Source organism: Mauremys mutica, chromosome 13 (genome assembly GCF_020497125.1).
Source record: "Mauremys mutica isolate MM-2020 ecotype Southern chromosome 13, ASM2049712v1, whole genome shotgun sequence".
Taxonomy (NCBI): Eukaryota; Metazoa; Chordata; order Testudines; family Geoemydidae; genus Mauremys; species Mauremys mutica.
This window is the reverse complement of record NC_059084.1, coordinates 40,380,530-40,402,491: the sequence shown is the minus strand read 5'-3', so window position 1 is coordinate 40,402,491 and position 21,962 is coordinate 40,380,530. Positions and strand designations below refer to the sequence as shown.

The following is a 21,962-nucleotide window of genomic DNA, read 5'->3' as shown; positions in this document are numbered from 1 at the left end:
CATCTGTGGGTAGTGCAAGTCTGTGTGCTCAGGCTGGGGGGCTCACATCCACCTGCAGTGTAGATCTAGCCCTAAGGGTCTTCTTCAATCCACCGGGTTGTCTACTGAGTTTTGCTTGCAAAAGTGGCCTCCTCCTGAAGCCCTTACTCACACAGCTAGTAGATCCTCATGCACATGCTCATAGCAAAGCCAGCATGGTCACTAGAGTGAGTTATGGTTACTCATGTAAGAGTGGCAGGATCAGATCCAAAGAGTGAAGAATCGGGCCCAGGTCAATTACACAAAATGAATTTGGAGCTGAATCCTGGTTATGAAGCCAGCAGGAGCTGTGTGTGCTCAGCACTGTCAGGAATGGGCAAACAAAGCTTGTGTTGAGACTATGCATAAACTACTCCCTGAATTAATGTAATCTGGAGCTCTGCATTGGGCCAGTTTGTCATCCACAAAGGACCACATTAAATAGTTTGAAAACTGTGTGATTCATGCAAGACTTTTGTATCTAAGTGGTCAAGTTCCCATAGGCTGTGAGTGCCAGCACTTGGAAGAACAGTGCGTTCTCAGTCTTTTAAAAACTTCCAGTCCAGACTGGCTGCCTTTCAAACATAAGTTATTGGGATCAATACAGGGGTACCCAGATGAAATTATCCATCCTTTGCTATTCAAGAGGTCAGGCTAGCTGATCTAATGGGTCTTTCTGGCCATCAAATCTATTAATCTATTAAAAAAACAGGAATAACTAAAATCTTTGGCGATTATTTCCAAAAGTTGTTTCTGGATTTGGGCCTAAATTCCAGCATTGCTGACCACCCCCAGATCATACTAAAGCCAACAGGAGCTGAAGCTTCTCAGAAGTTCCAAAAATAATTCAAGCCCGATGGCCAAAATCGTGCAGCCTGTCCACTAATCGGGGTGCCTCCATTTTTGGTGCCCAGTTTGTGAGAACGGAGACCTGGGTTTTCTGATTTGCTGAGCACTCTAAGCTTGCATGGATTTCTGTTGGGGTTGTGGGTGTGCAGCAATTTTGGAGAGAAAACCCAGATTGGTTGATGTTAAATTGAGGCACCCAAAGTTAGTGTCTATTTAACAAAATTTGGCTTGCAAAGACCCATCACCTGCAGGGTCCAACTTTTGGTAGAATCAGACCTTTAGCACAATGTCCTTGTGTTGTTACTTAGGACCCTAGTACTTTCTTCATCCTTACTTTTGTCATGTGAGTTGTACCATTGGAGCCAATCATAGAACCATAGGGTTAGAAGGGACCACAACCCCTTCCAAGATGCAGGATTTGTTGTGTCTAAACCATCCAAGACAGATGGCTATCCAGCCTCCTTTTGAAAACTTCCAGTGAAGGAGCTTCCACAACTTCTGGAGGCATCTGTTCTATTGTCCTATGAATAGTGATCTGCAAAATCCATAGATTAATAGATTTCAAAGGCAGGAGGGACCACTGTGGTCATCTGGTCTGAACTCCCACATAACACATTGCAGAGAATCCACCAAGTGTTTCCTGCATCTAGCAAATTATGGTTGAATTTGAATGCATCATTCAGAAAGGCATCTGTTCTTTGGATAGGCTGGGAATTTCAAAAGATCCTGAGGGACTGAGTTGCCTAACTAATTTAGATTCCAAGACTCCAAGATACAAAGAATGCAACACTTCTCTTGTTGAGTCCTTGCTCAGGAAAAGGTCCCACAATAGTTCTATTGCATATGGTTCTGTAACCAGGACTGAATTAAGGCAGGATCCAGGGAGCAGACCCTAGGCTGGAAGGTTGCCCCTGGACCCACAGAGCTACGGAGGTTGCCTACTTCCAGAGAGTATTGGAATCTGCTGTGGGGCAACGTTGGCAGACCACTGAGCCAGTGGTATCATAATACTTTGCTGAGTTGGTGGCCTTATGGCTGGATTGAATCCAGGCCTTACTCCACCTCACACCATCAGTGAATTTGCTTTCTGAGGCTTGTTCTTTACGGCCCCAATTCAGCAAGGTATCTAAACATGTGCCTAGTTTTTAAGGATGTTTGTTGTCCCATGGAACTCTGGGAAGTCTCTTGTGCTTAAAGTTAAGCATGTCCTCAAGTACTTTGTGGTATTGGTGTATAAACTGCTCAGACGCTGAGAGAACTTTTACCCTGAACACTTAGGCACCTAGAGGATGAGGCAGCAGCCAAGCAGGGGTTTTGCGGATCACGGTGGAGCCTAAAACTGGGCCATAAGTGCTGAAAGCTGGGGTTTAGGTGCCTAAATACCTTTGTGGCTCTGTGCCCCAGGCCTCACTTACTACTGTGTTGTCACTCAGTGAGCACTGTGGTGGATTCCTTAGATTGTCAGCCATGGGCGGTGGGTATAATAGGCCAGAGGAGGCTCTGCCACCCTCAGTGCTGCCACAGCCACACCATCCGGACCCTAGTTCCTGGGTTTGGTGGCAATGTTTTTGTTTCATTATGCCTCATTCAGGTTCTGGAGCATCTGAGGAGGCACATACCATGCCCTCATCCGCCCCAGAACCTGCATAGGGCATATCAAAAGCATCTTCTAACAGACGCTTTGGCTTTTCCCTGGGAGGGTTGGGTCCCGGGATGGGAGGCACGGCATGGCTTCTGCCAGCCCAGGGCTCCTGGTGGGAGGTGGGTGCTCAGAGTTTCGGCCAGCCGGGGACTCCTCCGGCTGAGGCGGGGAAGGCTCAGGACTTTGGCCAACCTGGGGCTCCTCCAGCCAAGATGGGGGTTACTCAGGGCTTTGGCCAGCCAGGGGCCCGTGCAGCTGGGGGAGATGAGGTGCTTGTGGCTCCGGCCATGGAGGGCAGGTCCTTTTGTTCTGCCTTTTGCAGTGTCCTAGTCCATGACAGGGCTTCTGTGCACTATGGCAACAGTATTATTTCCAACCCGAGCAGCTAGTCATAGTTCGGGACCCTGGGGGAGTTCCCAGATGAAAGCAGAAGCCAATGGAGGATGGTGTTCGCTCAGATGCAGTCTTGTTTATTTACAAGGGATGTACCAAGTCCTGCTTCTCCAAACACACGAGGAGGTAGAAACAAAAGGAGCAGTTCCTCAGCTCATGGCCCCAAGCCTCTCTATCCAACAGATCCACAAGCTCTCCTCAGATTTTGTCAGAGTTTCACTGTGTTCACAGGCTACTGTTCTTGTCTGGTCTCATTTTCAGTGTGTTCTCTCACAGACCCGGTCACAATACCCATAGACTCTTGAATGCCCATGTGGTGCTACTTTCTGGGCCGAGCTTGTTGGCCTCTTGTCTCTTACAACTACCTTAAATGAAGGGCCCATTGACACATCCATTTGAATGAGGTTTTACTCAACCTGTAACAAGTTTTCACCCAGCTCATAGCAATATAGTAAGCGTAACCATACATAGCAATATAGTAAGAGTAACCATACTTGCTGTATTGCTGGATGTATCTTTTTGACAGACATAAAATGAAGCCCTCTCATTAATATGCTCAGTAATGGACTAAATACAAACATATAAAGGATTCTTTTTTAATGCTGGTCCCCCAAGGCATGTACTTAATTTAAAAAAAATGCTTATAATGCACAACATTGTAATGATTCCCTTTAGAAGAGATTTCACAAGATCACTCGGGGGAGGTTCCTGTCTCCTATAAAGAGAATAGGAAAAGGGTAACATCGTTTCTGGTGCTGCTTTTCCAGAGTGATACAGGTTCTGGCCAGTGGGCTGGTCTCCTTCCAACCAAACTCTGGACCACTTGAAAAAAGGCTTGATGAACTGAAGACAAAGATGAATTGACACAATCCCATCAGCTGCTATCTGCTCCATGACCCAAAAAAGGATAATAATCCTACATTCCTGGTGCAGGAGAAAGGTAACATTTATGGTATATAAAACTACAATAATTTCCTTCTCCATTCAGGCTTCCATGGTGCACTGTAAATGCATAGTGAGACAGAGGGCAAAATGTTCAAAGTGCCTAAGTCCCTTCATCGGGGGTTACTAAGTGAATAAGGTGCTTTTGAAAATGGGACTTAGGAGCTTTCAAACATTTTAACCAGAACCCCTTACCCCTCTATAGGTGACGGGATGGATCACATGATGATTGCCTTTCTGTTCATTCCCTCCGAAGCACCTGTCATTGGCCACCATCAGAAGACAGGATACTGGGCTAGGTGGACCTTTTGGTATGACCCAGTATGGTCTTTCTTATGTTCTTAGCCATAAATGCCAAAAAAAAATCTTGGATAAGACCAAGATTTTCAGACTCGACTCGTGTTTTTGTAAGCTTCTTTTTTTCAGTGCCCAATAGCAGACGTTTTAAAGGGGCTTGATTTTCAGAAAATGCTGAGCACCCACCTTCTGAAAATCACTAGTCACTTGCTATTTGGCATAAATTATTCAGTGAAGAACAGCAACATTTGCTGAAGAATTTTTGTGATCAAAGAGCATCCAATCAGCTCTGTTTGTAACTGTGGTAGTTGCATTTGCTGTACATCATTGAGAAGTCTTTTTCCAGTTTTCTGCTCTGTGTGGCTCTTTCAGGGAGCAGTTTAGCTAAGAACTGTAGTGTGGTCCTGTGCATAGTCTTTAAGGAAGCATGGATGCCAGTGATAGAAAAAAAAACTGCTGGACTATTATTTGTCAAATAAATATTTGCCAGGATTTTAAGGGGCCCAATTTGAGACACTTTAAAAGGGCCTGATTTCCAGAAAGAGGTGAGAACGTATTTTACATCTAAACAGTGAGACCTGGTCTATTGTAGCTTTGTATCTATGCATGTGAGAGGCAGAAAGAAGCAGAAAATGAGAGAGGCAGGGGTTAACATAGCCTTGGGATAAAAGCAAGAGACAGAGCTACTTTTGGGCAGAGGACCCAATGGAAAGGCAGACTTGGATTGCTGAATGAGGAAAGTGCCCTCTGCACGTTCTTTGTAAATAAACAGGATTCCTTACAAACATCTCTGACTTTTATCACAGATCTCTGCTACCTGTGCCAGCCAAGGGACAATGGTATTTAAATTTATTTCTCCATGTTAACTACTGAAGACTCCCTGTCCCACTCGTGCTAAAGATTTCCCTCTGTTGGGGTGTGACCATATGCCCAGTGAAGACCCTTCACATTGTAAACTGTCCAGGGAAAGGACTTGGTTCATCGCTGTGTCTTGTATTTAATAAATAACAAAAGTGAGGCACAGAGAGGTTAAGAGACATACTCAAGGTCACCAGCAAGTCACAGGCAAAAGCCAAAGTCGAGACTTTTGATAGGAGAGGTCTATCCTGGCACACTGTCGCATGCTTTTACCTTGACATAGTGCTACCTATCATCAGTTATTACCCACTGTGTCCTGAATGCTCAGGGTTCACAGCAAAGTTTGGGCCTGGAGTTGGTCCACAATTTGCTGAATGACCAATTTTCCTCTCAGTTTGCTGATTCAACAAAATGTAAATGTTTCATGGGAATATACCAATTTTGGCACATTTTTTATCACAAATAAGTGAGGTATTTTATTTCTGTAATTTCAAAGCACGTAGATTTGACTATCCTCTCAAGTTTAATAGACTAGAATACAACCGAGTAGAAATGATAATGTAAAAAGGAAGTGCTTTATCGTTATCCCAACAAAGCACGTCAACATTTTGATAAGGTTCTTTAATTGTTTCCGAAATGAAATTTGTCAGAATTTTGCTAGAAATGTTGCTGTTTCATTACGATCTGGGATGAAAGACAATTTCAGAATGTCAGGATTGCCCATGGAATGGACATTCTGAGTTTTGGCCAGGTCACATCATTGAAAGAAGAGAAATAAATGAAGCACAGCTTCAAGATACTTCTTCTTATTCACAATGGGGGTGGAGGGCCAGTACTTTTGCTCTATCTTGCTAAAATCCATTGCTCTTCTAGACCTAGGTTAGAACCCAGGAGTCCTGAGGCTAAGATACCCCTTCTTTAGCCCACTAGACCCCAGGCCTTTCTCAGAGCTAAGATACAACCCAGGAGTCCTGGCCTCCATTGCTCTAACCACTAGACCTCACTCCCCTCCTTCACTGCTGTAAACACTATACAGCACTACTTCCCACAAGGACACATAGCTTCAGGTTTTATGGATAGTTTTTTTCATTGTTTTGTAATTATCTGCTGACTCTCTTTCCTTCAGACACTCCCTATGAAGGAGACAGGCAGTGGAAACCTCACCACCATATCCCACATCCTCCTCCAGGGATTTGGGGACCTCAAGGAACTGTGGATCCTTCTCTTTACTGGCTTCCTAGCTGTCTATATCATATCCATGGCTGCCAACCTCATCCTGGTAGTGCTAGTGGTGCTGGATCCGCATCTCCAGACCCCTATGTATTTCTTCCTCTCCAGCCTCTCCTGCCTGGAGATGATCTCCACCTCCAACATCTCCCCGGTGATTCTTGCTGGTCTCCAAGCAGGCAATGTGACAATATCTCTGGGCAGCTGCTTTGCACAGCTCTATCTGTTCGGCTCCCTGGCCACCGTGGAGTGCTTCCTGCTGGCAGCCATGTCTTATGACTGGTATTTGGCCGTGTGCCGCCCACTTCACTACTTTTCCCTCATGGACGGCAAGGTCTGCGGGCAGCTGGTGGTTGGGTCCTGGGTGGGCGGGTTCCTATTCATGGGGATTGTGTCACTGTCAATTATAGCCTTGAGCTTCTGCGGGCCCTGCAAGATAGACCACTACTTCTGTGATTTCCAGCCCCTCCTGGAGCTCTCCTGCACCGACACCTCCATTGTCCAGACGGTCACGTTCTTCCTGTCCTTCATCCCAGCCTCCCCATTATTTCTGACAGTCACTTCTTACATTTACATCACCTGGGCTGTGCTGAGGATCCCCTCTGCCTCAGGGAGGCGCAAAGCCTTCTCCATCTGCTCCTCCCACCTCACTGTGGTTATGCTGTTCTACGGGACGTTGGTGGCTGTGTACATGTTCCCCAGGGGCAGCACAGAGCTGAACCCCAGAAAGGAGCTCTCCCTGCTCTACACAGTGCTCACCCCACTCCTCAATCCCCTCGTCTACAGCCTGAGGAACCAGGAGGTGAGCAAGGCCTGCGGGAGAGTTGCCAGGATGGTCTCATCGGGGGGCTTATGCCTCCAGCCAGTCTCCAGCTTATGGCCCACCCAATAGCTGCTACTGCATGAGAGAGGCTTGGGGACACCACTACTGGGAATTCTAACAGCTGCATTATCCTCATTCCACTGCTCCCTGATCATCATCCTCTGGGCCCTACTGACCCTGTAGGACTGTAATAGTCTCTGATGGTCTCTACTGCTCTCTCTTGGAGTCTTTTGGCCTGCTGGTCTCCCTCCACCCCTGCTGCTCTCTTTTGGCTACAGTTGGGTTCTACCAGCCCCTGCTGGTCCCACGGCTCATCCCTGGGTTCTACCAGCCATTGCTGGTCTGTGCTGGCCCCTGCTTTTCTCTATTGTCCACAGCTGTGATCTTCCAACCTCTGCTGGGCTCGAACTGTTTCTACCAGCCTATGTTTGTAGCACCGGAGCCCCTAAGTTCACGAGATCCATTGCTCCCTTCCAAAATCTGGTTGCCAACTGGAAGCAGTTGAATTTTTTCCACTTGGATGGGGAGAGGGTGAACAGAGGTGCATTCCCATTCATAGTGCATCCAAGCGGGAAGCTACTGTAATCCACTGCTAATGCAACCATTATGAGGTGCTTCATATCCCAAAAGGGGCATGTTTAGGTGTGCAGGAGGTATAGCTTGGACTCCCCCAGTCCTGCATATTCACAAGCAGTGGAAGGGAGGGCCCGTACAGGACAAGCTGATCTTCTGCTGTAGATGTAGAAATTGCTGCTGCCCCTGATTATTTCCCCAATGCCCTTAGAAGAATTTGTCCTTCACAAACACGTCAAAATTCGAGCTGGTTGAAAAATTTCTGATGGGCATTTCACTGAAATCCGCAGGAGTGTCAATTCTGATAAACATGTATAAAAAATGTTTTGCAATTTGTTTTATTTTCTATTCTACTCTAAATTTGCCTGTGTTCCATTGACCTGAAACAAAGTTATTTCAAAAATTTGATTTGGCAGGAAATGTCAAAATTTGATGGTTTATTCCAGTGCAAAACAAAAGCAGATTTCAAAATCACCGGACTTCATGTCAAATGGAAATGCCAGGCCTAGGCGCTGACTTTTATTTTTCCCTCAGGGTGCTCTACCCCCACTCTGCCCTGAGGCCCTGCGACGACTCCACCCCTTCCCCAAGACCCCTGCCCGCCCATCGCTCACTGCTCTCCACCCTCCCCCATGTCCCCCCCCCTCAATCCACCAAACAGTTGTTTGGCAGTGGCATCTATCAGCCCTTTGCTGGCACCAACGATTAGTTGTGATTTATTTTTCCATCTGTACTCCAGCCCTGGAATACTCATGGAGTCGACACCTATGATTCCAGGTTCTGCACAAACTAGTCAGAATGCTTTAAATTGTCATCTGATTTTGATTACCTTCTTTTTTGGGTGCCCAAACTGTTGCACTGAAGCTGTGCATGTTCACCATCTTTCAAAACCGGGCCTCACATTTTCTACTTAGGGGCCTAAATTTAAATCTCTAAATATGGGGCCTGATTTTCAGAGGGCCACTTCATTCAATGGGAGTGGTAGGTGCTCAGCACTTCTGAAAATCAGTATATACTTGGCCAATCAGCATTTAGTGCTAGGCACTCAAGTTAGATACTTCCTCACCAGGAGCCAAAATATAGCCCTATGTGAAGCCCCACAATGTAAACATAGGCTCAAGTTTGGGGCCTCCAAAGTTGAAGGTTCAAGCCCCAAATACATGAACTCAGGTGTTGATGCAATATGTCCTCCAGCAGACTCCCAGGCAGCTGCTGCTTTGAAGAATGATCAGCCAGTGACAGACAGACTCAAAACTGAACAGGCATGATAGTGCTCTGAGTCATAGATACAGTGTTAGGGCAAGCGACTTGTCTTCTCTTTCATGGCCTGGCCTAGCCTTGCCCAACCTCTTAGCTTTAAATTGCTGTTGAGATGTTGACTCCCACCTCTGACTGGCCCAGGATGTCTGCCTTCATCACCTGTTTGTTACATCTTTAAATGAGACCCGTTGTGCTGTCTCTCGTGTTGCCACTCATGCTTAAGAGAAGCTCCTGGTAAACAGCCAGAAACTGTCTGGCTGGAGAGTCTTGCCCGCATGCTCGGGGTTCAGCTGATCGCCATATTTGGGGTCGGGAAGGAATTTTCCTCCAGGGTAGATTGGCAGTGGCCCTGGAGGTTTTTCGCCTTCCTCCACAGCATGGGGCAGGGGTCGCATGCCGGAGGATTATCTGCTACTTGAAGTCTTTAAATCAGGATTTGGGGACTTCAACAGCTGAGTCAAGGGAGAGAATTATTTCAGGAGTGGGTGGGTCAGCTTTTGTGGCCTGAATTTTGCGGGAGGTCAGACTAGATGATCATAATGATCCCTTCTGATCTTAAGTTCTATGATTCTATGATACCTCATTATCATCTTTCAAAATGCTCCTTGAAGCTCTCCTTTCCTGTGATGCCTATAAAAATGTGACTATGGTTAGGCCACTGGTTTGCTGAGATCACTGCCTTTCATGCTGAGCAATACTGCCTCATAGTTGCCTTGCATTCTCCCATCTGTCTATATCCATCTATTCTTTCCTGTCTCATATTTAGATTGTAAACTCTCCGGGACAGGGATTGTTCTTTTGTTTTGTGTTTGTACAGTGCCTAACATCAGGGAGTCCTGATACATGAATGGGGCTCCTAGTTGCTACTGTAATACAAATATATAATAATAATACTTGATCAGGATTGTGTGACACAAAGAAAGAAGGACCTCTTGTGACTCTGAGTCGAGGGGGAATTCACACTTGGCGTGGTCAGATGGAATAGCATGTAAGGCCAACCTGAGGGGATCATTTATGGTGGACTGGTGACATTATGGAAACTGATGTGAAAACAAGAGAGAGACCGGCCTTTGGGAAACAGATGTGTTGGTGTAATAGTTGTGATTTAGAACAGGAGTACTTGTGGCACCTTAAAGACTAACAAATTTATTTAGCATGAGCTTTCGTGAGCTATAGCTCACTTCTTCGGATGCATAGAATGGAACACACAGACAGGAGACATTTATACATACAGAGAACATGAAAAGGTGAAGTATGCATACCAACAGGAAAAGTCTAATCAATTGAGATGAGCTATCAGCAGCAGGAGGGAAAAAAAACTTTTTGAAGTGATAAGTAAGATGACCCATAGAAGGTGTGAGGAGAACTTAACATAGGGAAATAGATTCAATTAGTGTAATGATCCAACCATTCCCAGTCTCTGTTTAGGCCAGTGTTAATTGTATCTAATTTGCATATTAATTCGAGTTCAGCAGTTTCTCTTTGGAGTCTGTTTTTGAAGTTTTTTTGTTGCAAAATTGCCACCTTCAAGTCTGTCACTGAGTGGTTAGAGAGGTTGAAGTGTTCTCCCACTGATTTTTGAATGTTATGATTCCTGATGTCAGATTTGTGTCCATTTATTCTTTTGCGTAGAGACTGTCCGGTTTGGCCAATGTACATGGCAGAGGGGCATTGCTGGCACATGATGGCATATATCACGTTGGTAGATGTGCAGGTGTACGAGCCCCTGATGGCGTGTCTGATGTGATTAGGTCCTATGATGGTGTCACTTGAATGGATATGTGGACAGAGCTGGCATCGGGCTTTGTTGCAGGGATAGGTTCCTGGGTTAGTGTTTATGTTGTATGGTGTGCGGTTGCTGGTGAGTATTTGCTTCAGGTTGGGAGGCTGTCTATAAGCGAGGACTGGCCTGTCTCCCAAGATCTGTGAGAGTGAGGGATCATCTTTAAGGATAGGTTGTAAATCTTTGATGATGCGCTGGAGAGGTTTTAGTTGAGGGCTGTAGGTGATGGCTAGTGGCGTTCTGTTATTTTCTTTTTTAGGCCTGTCCTGTAGTAGGTGGCTTCTGGGTACTCTTCTGGCTCTGTCAATCTGTTTTTTCACTTCAGCAGGTGGGTATTATAGTTTTAAGAATGCTTGATAGAGATCTTGTAGGTGTTTATCTCTGTCTGAGGGATTGGAGCAAATACAGTTGTATCTTAGAGCTTGGCTGTAGACAATGGATCGTGTGGTGTGTCCGGGATGGAAGCTGGAGGCATGTAAGTAAGTATAGCGGTCAGTGGGTTTCCGGTATAGGGTGGTATTTATGTGACCATCGTTGATTAGCACAGTAGTGTCTAGGAAATGGACCGCTTGTGTGGATTGGTCTAGGCTGAGGTTGATGGTGGGATGGAAATTGTTAAAATCACAGTGGAATTCCTCGAGGGCTTCTTTTCCATGAGTCCAGATGATGAAGATGTCATCAATGTAGCGCAAGTAGAGTAGGGGTGTTAGGGAACGAGAGCTAAGGAAGCGTTGTTCTAAGTCAGCCATAAAGATGTTGGCATACTGAGGGGCCATGCGGGTATGCCTATATTTCTGGGGGCCCAAACTGAGATGATTTAGAGGCCAGATTTTCAAAGGTGTTGAGTACCCACAACTCCAGTTCAAGCCAATCGGCGCTGCAGGTGCTCATCACCTATCAAAATCAGGCCCATGGTGTATCAAGTTGGGCATGCAGTACACCTTTCTATCTACAGTCATATAAGGCCCCCTATTGTCATAGGATTGGAGCACATCCCAATCTCTAAGGTATTTATTCTCACCACACCCCTGTGAGATACGGAAGTGATGTGTACAGATGGGCAACTGAAACATGCGGAAACAAATGGCCAGATTTTCAAAGGTGATTTTGGTGCCTAAACATGCAGATCGATGCCCAGAGGGATTTCCAAAAGTGGTCCGGGCCCAGATTTTCAAATGGGATTTAAGTGCCTAAATTAATGTTAATGGGAGTTAAATGGCGGGAGCTTTAGAAACCCACTAGGCATCTATCTGCATCTTTGGGCACCCAAATACCATTATTAATCTGGTCTGAAGTGACTTGCCCAAGGTCCCACCACTACCAATGAAGGGCCCCACACTGAGCTCTGTATCCATACACCCTCTGAATTTGGCAGGTTCGAGATTCTAACCCAGCTCTGAACGTTATAGCAGATAACAAAGTCATGTGCTACCTGGAAAAGGAAAACTGCACTGTTAGCTCCAGGAACATACTGGGGGAGCCAGGATTAGAACCCTGATTTTTCATCTCCAAAACACAGCAGGAGCCTGCCACCTGCATTAAAAGACACTGCTATGAACGGCCACCGCTAGTAAGCCCTTTGGCCTGTCTGAACATTCACCACTAGGTGGCAGTACCTTCTCTTACAACAGGGGTTGGCAACCTTTCAGAAGTGCTGTGCTGAGTCCTCATTTATTCATTCTTATTTAAGGTTTCATGTGCCAGTAATACATTTTAACGTTTTTAGAAGTCTCTTTCTATAAGTCTATAATATATAACTCAGTGGTCCCCAACCTTTTTATGGCCAGTAGCACATTCATGTTTCCAGAAGTGTGGGGTGGGCGCCAACAATTTTTCAAGGCTTATTTTGTATTTGTACATTAAATAATACAAAAAACATATTTACTATTACATAATATATGAATCCATAAGATAAAAAGAGTAATTTTACATGTAAAAGGTATTAATTAAATTATTTGGCAATTACTTTCACCTTACCATGTGAATTTGCTCTTTTTTATCTACCTGTAAGAAAAATTAAGGAGTTTTTACAAAATAAATATCATAAACAGTTTTCATCTTATTTATTTAAAAAAAAGTAAAACATTGTTGAACTGCTGGTCCAAATATATTTATTATTCTTACTTTAACATAGAATGAAGCCTGCAGCCCTGGAGTTCTCTGTCCCCGGCGGGCGCGGGGCCCCGGCTTCTCTCCCATGCTGGGCACTAGGCGGGCCCCGCGCCTGCCAGGGATCGAGAACACTGGCGTCTGCAGCCTGCAGTCCCAGAGTTTGCTGTCCCCAGCAGGGGCAGGACCGCAGCTTCGCGCCGGAGAGAAGCCGCGGCCCCGCGCCTTCCGGGCACAGAGAACACCGGCGCCCAGAGCCTGCAGCCCTGGAGAACCCAGAGAGAAGCCGCGGCCCCGCGCCTTCCGGGCACAGAGAACACCGGTGTCCACAGCCTGCAGCCCTGGAGAAGCCGGAGAGAAGCTGTGGCCCGGCGCCTGCCAGGGAGAGAGAACGCCGGCGCCTGCAGCCCCGGCGTTCCCTGTCCCTGGCAGGCGTGGAGCCACAGCTTCTCTCCCCTGCTGGGCATTAGGCAGGAACACATAAATGCCCCGGTGGGCGCCATGCCCCCGGGCACCGCGTTGGGGACCATTGATATAACTAAACTATTGTTCTAAGTAAAGTAAATATGTTTTTAAAATGTTTAAGAAGCTTCATTTAAAATTAAATTAAAATGCAGAGTCCCCCAGACCGATGGCCAGGACCCGGGCGTGTGAGTGCCACTGAAAATCAGCTTGCGTGATGCCCTTGGCACGCATACCATAGGTTGCCTACCCCTGTCTTACAACATACACACTGCCAGTGCACCAGAAACTGCCTCCTAGAATTCACACTGGGCTGACTCAAAATCTCCCATCTAAACACCCTGGGATTGTAGGCTGTTTGAAATGTGGAATAAGTAAATAACTTTCCTTATCTACTTTCTCCACATCACTCATGATTTTATATACCTCTGTCATATCCCCTCTTAGTCTCCTCTTTTCCAAGCTGAAGCCTCTTTAATCACTCCTCCAAACCCTTTCCAAACTCCTAATCATTTTAGTTGCCCTTCTCTGAACCTTTTCCAGTGCCAGTATAACCTTTGGCTAGTCAGCATGTAGTCTGGAAGGATTGCAAGTAAACAGAGCCATTTACAAGTGATTAATTCTGAAGCACCCTTAATGGCTTCCACTTAACATGTTTACATCAGTAATACAAGTTTATTCATACATACAGACATAGAAATAATACCTACAAACAAATGGGATGAACACACTCAGTAGATAATAAGCTTTGTAGTGATACCTTACAAGAGACCTTTTGCATAAAGCATATTCCAGTAACATCATATTCACACTTATAAATATTTTTATAAAACATATAAACTGCAGCGTCATACTTTCTCTGGCCCAGTCTGGTCAGGACTCCTCTCACGATCAGAGCAAAGAAGGTCTGGTGTCCCAGGAGACGGTGGGGGTGGCAGCCATGATGGTGAAGCTCACTACTTCCCCTCCTCTCATCTTTTGCTTAGCCTGCATTCACATCTGTCCATCCAAAGTTTCTTTTGGAGGACCCCAAAAGGTAGTGGTGGAGGGACCAGCACATCTTCTCCTTATTAGTCCAACAGTTAGGCCTAATTTCTGACACAACAATTTGGGTTAATAGTTTCTCAGTCCCACACTTCTCTTGTTTACTAAGCATGAGTTTAACACAGACCTTGAATTATAGCAGGAGACCAAATTTTTTTGACTAATTCAGTCCTTTCTCTCCCTTTGCACCCCAGTTCATGACCTCAGGAGGTCATCTACTCCAACCCCCTGCTCAAAACAGGAGCAATTCCAACTAAATCATCCCAACCAGGGCTTTGTCAAGCCTGACCTTAAAAACCACCCTAGGTAACCCATTCCAGTGCTTCACCACTCTGAGTGAAAAAGTTTTTCCTAATATCCAACCTAAACCTCCCCCACTGCAACTTGAGACCATTACTCCTTCTTCTGTCATCAGGTACCACTGAGAACAGACTAGATCCATTCTCTTTGGAACCCCCTTTCAGGTAGTTGAAAGCAGCTATCAAATCCCCCCTCATCCTTCTCTTCTGCAGACTAAACAATCCCAGTTCCCTCAGGCTCTCCTCATAAGTCATAAGAAGTAACATAAGAAAATACCCAGACTTCTCCACTGGGAAACTGACCTTTGAGGCCCTGGCATCTGTTACTATGGGGCAAAGACTCTGGTGTCCAAAGAAGGGGAACATTATTAGTATTAGAGGTTCAAGAGCCAAGCAGTGCTAGGTGCTGTACAAAAGAAGATAGTTCCTCTTGTGTCTCTCACGGAATCTTTATTGATGGATGTCTAGAAGATTTGGACACTTGAGTCTCATTAAAACTAATTGAACATGTAAACCCCTTGGACAGATTTTCAAATCTTAGCCCAAGCTCTATGGAGGACTGTTGGGATTGCAGTTGATGCATCTTGACCTCTGTTTCCCCATTTGTATGAATGGGGATAACAATCCTTCCTTCCTCTATTTGAACTGTAAATTCTTCAGGGCAGGGTTGTCTTTCACTGTGTCTGTGCAGTGCCTGCCACGATGGGGACCCTAATCTCAGTTGGGGTCTATGCAGGATTGGGTATAATAGGTCCCCAGTCTTTGTTGAGGATTTTAGGTGGTCCTATAATTAGGGCCCTACCAAATTCACAGCCATAAAAACACATCATGGACCATGAAATCTGGTCTTTTGTGTGCTTTTACCCTATACTATATACATACTACCTAATACTAACTAATAAACTAATAATTGGAGATATACCAATCTCCTAGAACTGGAAGGGACCTTGAAAGGTCATCGGGTCCAGCCCCCTGCCTTCACTAGCAGGACCAATTTTTGCCCCAGATCCCTAAGTGGCCCCCTCAAGGATTTAACTCACAACCCTTATGTATAGTATAGGGTAAATGCACACAAAAGACCAGATTTCATGGGGGAGACCAGCATTTCTGAAATTGGGATTCCTGACCCAAAAGGGAATTGCAGGGGGAGTCACTAAGGGTCTCTGCATTCAGAGCTGGGATGCCAGAGAGCAGCAGCTGTTGGCCAGGTGCCCAGCTGTGAAGGCAGTGCCCCGCCAGCAGCAACACAGAAGTAAGGATGGCAATACCATACCATGCTATCCTTACTTCTGCACTATTGCTGGCAGTGGCTCTGCCTTTAGAGCTGGGCTCCCAGCCAGCAGCCGCTGCTCTCCAACTGCCCAGCTCCCAAGGCAGTGCCGCCGCCAGCAGCAGTGCAGAAATAAGAGTCATGTTAGAAGAAAAAGGGGCAGATTTGAGTACAGGCTTCTGTATTGTGATACTTGTTCCCCTGGATTGAATTTTCCAATAAGCCCTGAATTAGTTACAGCAAACTCTTTTTGTTTAGGTTAGTATTGTGACAAAGTTCCTCCTCTGCCTTAGGTAATAATTGGAGATATACCAATCTCCTAGAACTGGAAGGGACTTTGAAAGGTCATCAAGTCCAGCCCCCTGCCTTCACTAGCAGGACCAATTTTTGCCCCAGATTCCTAAGTGGCCTCCTCAAAGATTGAGCTCACAATCCTGGGTTTAGCAGGACAATGCTCAAACCACTGAGCTATCCCTCCTCCCCTTGTTGGGTCCTGCACTTATTGGCAAATTTGCTCACCTCAGAGATTCATGGCAACCCTCAGTTTGGCCACTTTTGTTAGTGTCTCAAACCTGCCATTCACTCAGCTAACCTCATCACTGGCCAGCTTGGGGAAACAGAAGGAGAACAATCCTCACAGTCTCTGGTGATCCACCTATGGGGTCAGGGGACAGGCCAGGGACCTTACGCTTTGGTGGAATCCACAGTCCAGGACAACTTCTCCTGTTTCCATTAGGGAGTTGGGAGGATGGGGGAGACCCAGGCCCACCCTCTACACCAGGTTCCAGCCCAGGGCCCTGTGAATCACAGCTGTCTACAGTGTTTCTTGTAACAGTTGTGTGACAGCTACAGCTCCCTGGGCTACTTCCCTATGATCTCCTCCCAACACCTTTATTCTCACCACCAGACCTTCTTCCTGATGCCAGATACCATTTGTACTCCTCAGTCCTCCAGCAATAAACCCTCTCACACTCAGCTCCTTGCAAGCCCCTCACTGACTGAGCTGAGGTCCTTTTTAAACCAGATGCCCTGATTAGCCCACCTGTCTTATTTGATTCTAGCAGCTTCTTAATTGACTCAAGGTGTCCAAATTAGCCTGACTGCCTTAATTGGTTCCAGCAAGTTCCTGGTGCTCACCCACGTCCCAGTTCTCAAAAGGATCACTATCCTGTAGTTATCTGGCCCGACCTTGTCACAGTATGTACATGCCTACATCCATTACAACACCCCCAAGATCTTTATTAAGTAATAGAAAGACCCACGGATTAGTGAACCCACCTCTATCTATTACTCATAGCATTACACGTTACTTTTACCTTGAAGATATATTTATTTTCAACAATTCATTGCCATAAATCTTCATTATTAGCAGTTCTCATGGGAGGGAGGAAGGTGTCCTAAGTTCTCAGGGGAGGGTGGGGGAAAAGGCCCTAAACCAGGGCTGGTTTAAGTAGCTGGGAAAGGGAGAGAGGGGAAGATAACATTCCTTTTACCTTCATTTACACAAAGAGCATTTCTTCTGAAGCTTCTGCAGTTGCATCCTTATCAATCATTATAAGCAACAGAGAAGGGAAGAATCTGGCAATTTATATTTTAGACAAAGAAATACTAAAGAATTTGCAACTTATGTATTTTCCATGGGTAGGATATTCAAAGCCCTCTAAAGCAGACAGATGCCCCTATCTCATTAATATTACTGGGAGCTGGGCAGCCAAATCCCTAAATGACTTTGAAAATCTGAATCTGTAAACACAAGGGGGCAGAGCTAAGGTGGTGGGTGCAACATTGTCCTGAAATGAGTCCATTATTGTGCAGCCTTTGTGTTTTCTAATGCATAATTGTGTGATGGATTTTCCTAGGTTTTCAAGTAGGAAGATTTCAGAAGGAAAAACACAAAAAGAAACAGCTTCAGTCTCCAGAATTTTGAAACCTTGCTAGCAATTGGCACAAGAGGAAGAATAGAGGTTACATTTTAAGGGATTATTTTTCATTATTTGCTTTAAAATAGGTTGATGTTCATAGTTCTTTTTAAACCTATCTCAGCACACACAGTGCTCATGCTGATTATCTACTGCATAAACTTTCTCCTACTCAAGCATATTGCCTGAAATATATCTTCTTCTGTGTTTTAACATAATAAACACTAATAACACAAACCTCCTCACAATGTTTGGTCTACTAATACTTATGTGAATGAAAATAAGCATTGCACAGTCATTACAAATAAATAGAAGAAAAAGAATCTGTGTTCTTTGTTAAACCTGGTGTAAACAATTATGTTACCTGCAAGTTACTCAGGAAATACACCAGAGTTGCCCCATAGATACTAACAAAACAGTACATTGTTATTCCATAGATAAACCTGAGTTAATCAACAGATACTACAGAAGTACTACATTGCTATTACTCCATAGATATTACAGTATTACAACAAAAGTTACCACATAGATACGATCAGCAGAATGTGACTTTCATTTTTGTAATTTGAATGGATAATATTGATATTTATTTTTAAGCATTTTTTCAATTTTTATTGATTTAAATTTTCACTATTCTGGAAAATTATGTGGGGGTCAAATAATTTTTTAATGACAGTAGACTCTGAGATTCAAAAACGTAAAGCTTTATAACTGTTAAAACACACATTGTCAACATCGCATGTAAATATATACAAAGTAAATATCTTTAAATCAAACTCTAATAACTGCTAAAGCAGCATTTTTTTTACTTTGCCAAACTGTAAATTTCACTTATCGATGTAAATATTATCGATGTAAATATTCTTTTTGTTGATTTCTGTGTGTATAGTGAAATTTACCTTTACCAACACTTACAGATAAAATCTAATCCTCCCACGCCTATACATAAATAATAGAGATTTGCTACAAAGTTATTCCACAGAGTATATAGGTTTATTAGATAAAATCTGCATGATTGCTATATAATTTCTTCATTGATACTACATAATTACAATAGCGTTACTCAATAGATAATACAGATTTACAACACTATTATCCAACAGATATTATAGGTAATACATAAAATGTGAAGAGTTTCTCCATAGATACAACAGAGTTGCTCCATGTGCTGTACAATTACAATATATATTTCCCCATAGATATTACAGAGATACAACTAAGTTGCTCCAAAGATGCTGCGATGTTACCACTATATTGCTCCATATATAACAATGAATACTGCATGGATACTACAACATTACTACTTAGATACTAGAGTTGCTACAAACGTATTCCATATGCACTACAGAATTACTCCATAGATACTATAGTTATTAATTGTAATATATCACTTTTGAGATGGTGCGACCAGAACTGCACACCATGGATTTATATAGTGCCATTATGGTATATTCTGTTTTAGTATATATCCCCTACCTAATGGTTACTAACATTTTGTTAGCTTTTTTGACTGCCTCTGTATATTGAGCGGACTTTTTCTGAGAACTATCTCTGCTGACTCCAAGATCGCTTTCTGGAGTGGTAACAGCTAATTTAGACCCCATCATTTTGTATTTATTGCTGGGATTATGTTTTTCAAAGTTCATTACTTTGCATTTATCAACGTTGAATTTCATCTGCCATTTTGTTGCCCAGTCATCCAGTTTTATGGGATCCCTTTGTGAAGCTTCACAAACTGCTTTAGACTTAACTATGCTGACTAATTTTGTATTGTCTGCAAACTTTGCCACTTCACTGTTTGTCCCTTTTTCCAGATCATTTATGAATATATTGAACAACACTGGTCCCAATACAGATGCCTGGGGGACACCACTATTTCTGGCTCTCCATTTTGAAAACTGACTATTTATTCTTACTCTTTGTTTCCTATCTTTTTACCCAGTTACTGATCTGTGACACATTTTCATTACCAATCTGCCCAGGACCACAGTTGACCAGGCTGTGGCCACAGGCTCTTTTGGGGAGGAGATGATGAGGCACACACCAGGGGTCTAAATTTTAAAGCTTTATTGATAAAACAATAAAATAACAGGAGATTGTGCTGGTACCGTTCCCATGTCACTCAGGGGAAGAAAGAAAGTGTTAATTCCCCCAGGTCCTAACCCACTTTCATACTCACACACACATGGTGTAACATCAGAAGAGCGGGGGAAGGTGGACGGGAATGCTGTCCTGGGCCTAGGCTGTCCAAGAATCTGTTGTGCTCTCCAAGTTGCTCCAGCTCTCAGGAGGGTTTTAAATCCTGGGCTGCTTTGGGGGTGTTTTCGTCCAGAGCCCTCTGTTCCTGGTGCTCTTTGTACCAGTCCAAACAGGCTTGCTATGGTCTTGTTCCCTTTCCCAAAACATCCTAGCTTCAGGGACGCCTGACTCGGTGCCCCCTTTTGTTATCTCGCCTGTGTTTTCAGACTGGCAGCCCTGGGCTTTGTTTTCCTCTCCTCTGGCTTTGCTGTCCTGCAGGTGCAGGTCAGTGTAGTCGGTTTCCCACAGCCTCTCAAGCAACTTTCAAGCCCCAGTCTTTCTCATTTGTCTGCCAAGTCTCAGCTGTGAGCAGTGTCCTTGGGTGGAGACCAGCATCTTATCTTCGGACTGAGCTTGCTAGCTGCAGGGTTGAGTTAACCCATTCTCTGCTCTCTTTCTCCTCTCCTTTTGGCCTTTCTTACCTACAAAGGAAACTTCCACTCTCCACTCACACACCTTTGACCCTCCCCAAAATACTTTGCAATGCTTGCCACAGAGTCAGTCACATACAATGATGATATGCCTTCCCCAGAGGACTCCCTACTGGGAGGGGGGCATTGGGGTGTGACACCTTCCTTCTTGTCCCATGATACCTTACTTTGCTTAAGAGCTCTTGGTGAGTGACTTCATCAAGGGCTTCCTGAAAATCTAAGTACACAATGTCCACTGGATCCCCCTTGCCAAATGCTTGTTGACCCCCTCATTTTCTTCTTTTTCTTCTTCTTCTTCTATTTCCGTCTCCACAGCCCGTATCTGCCCAGCAGCCTCTTCATGGCACTGATGATCTCCTTGTTCCTGAGTGTGTAGATAATGGGGTTCCGCAGGGGGAAGACCACGGTGTGGAACACGGCCACCACTTTGTCCAGGGGGAAGCTGCGGAAGGGCCGGCAGTAGATGTAGGTGGCCGGGCCGAACATGATGATGATGATTATGATGTGGGTGATGCAGGTGGAGGCTGCTTTGCTCATCCCCTTTGAGGAGCCACCTGCCCACTGCCGGACCAGCAGGGCCCCATAGGAGATGAGCAAGAGGAGGAAGCACAAAAAAGTGATCAGGCCACTATTGAAGAACATGAAGAACTCCAGCACATAGACATCGGTGCAGGCCAGCTTGATCACCTGGGTGATGTCACAAAATAAACTGTCCAACTCATTGGGGCCACAGAAGGGGAGCTGGACAATGGGGATGACCTGGATACATGAGTGCATGAACCCCAGGGCCCAGGCAGCCCCTAACAGGGCCCAGCAGACCCCTCTGCTCACCACAGTGGTGTAGCGCAGAGGCTGACAGATGGCCACATACCTATCAAAGGCCATGCCCATGAGGAGGTTGATTTCAGCCCCTCCTAGGAGGTGGAGAAAGAAGAGCTGGGCCAGGCATCCCCTGTAGGAGATAGTCTTGTGGTGGGACAAGAAGTGGCTTAGTACCTTTGGGGAGATGACAAAGCAGTAGCAGATGTCCAGGAAGGCCAGGTTGGCCAGGAAGAAATACATGGGGGAGCCCAGGTGGGGGTCACCCCAGATGCTGAGGATGATGAGGATGTTGGCTGGGAGGATGATGATGTAGAAAAGCAAGAAGAGGACAAAGAGGAAAAGCTGGACCTCCCGGGTCTGGGACAGCCCCAGCAGCAGGAACTCTGTCACCTCTGTGTGGTTCCCATGCTCCATCCCGTCAGCATGAGGTCCTGAAATAGAAAACAGGGTGAATGTTATCGTAAAATTTACTATGCACATTATGGTAGTGGTGAGGTGCAACTTATACCATGGCCCCCATTGTACCAGCTGCTGCGAAGATCCCAACTGAGATCAGAGCCCCCATCATACCAAGTGCTTCACAGACACTCAGCGAGAGGCAATCGCTGGCCAAGATGTAAGATACAGGGCTATAACTAGGGCT

General features: G+C 45.1%; 2 protein-coding genes across 2 annotated transcripts; one reads left to right on the top strand and one right to left on the bottom strand.

Annotated features, from left to right (window-relative positions):
* Positions 1–6,134: 6,134 nt before the first annotated feature.
* LOC123347316 (olfactory receptor 472-like) lies at positions 6,135–7,118 on the top strand. The gene has a single exon (XM_044984735.1). The coding sequence runs from the start codon at positions 6,135–6,137 to the stop codon at positions 7,116–7,118; it is 984 nt and encodes a 327-aa protein (XP_044840670.1).
* Positions 7,119–20,794: 13,676 nt separating this feature from the next.
* LOC123348816 (olfactory receptor 4N2-like) lies at positions 20,795–21,733 on the bottom strand. The gene has a single exon (XM_044986460.1). It carries the CDS (start codon positions 21,731–21,733, stop codon positions 20,795–20,797), a length of 939 nt encoding a protein of 312 aa, XP_044842395.1.
* Between the last annotated feature and the right edge of the window lie 229 nt (positions 21,734–21,962).

Coding starts and splice junctions, on each gene's coding strand:
- LOC123347316 (XM_044984735.1), top strand. CDS start 6,135: ATGAAGGAGACAGGCAGTGGAAACCTCACCACCATATCCCACATCCTC.
- LOC123348816 (XM_044986460.1), bottom strand. CDS start 21,733: ATGGAGCATGGGAACCACACAGAGGTGACAGAGTTCCTGCTGCTGGGG.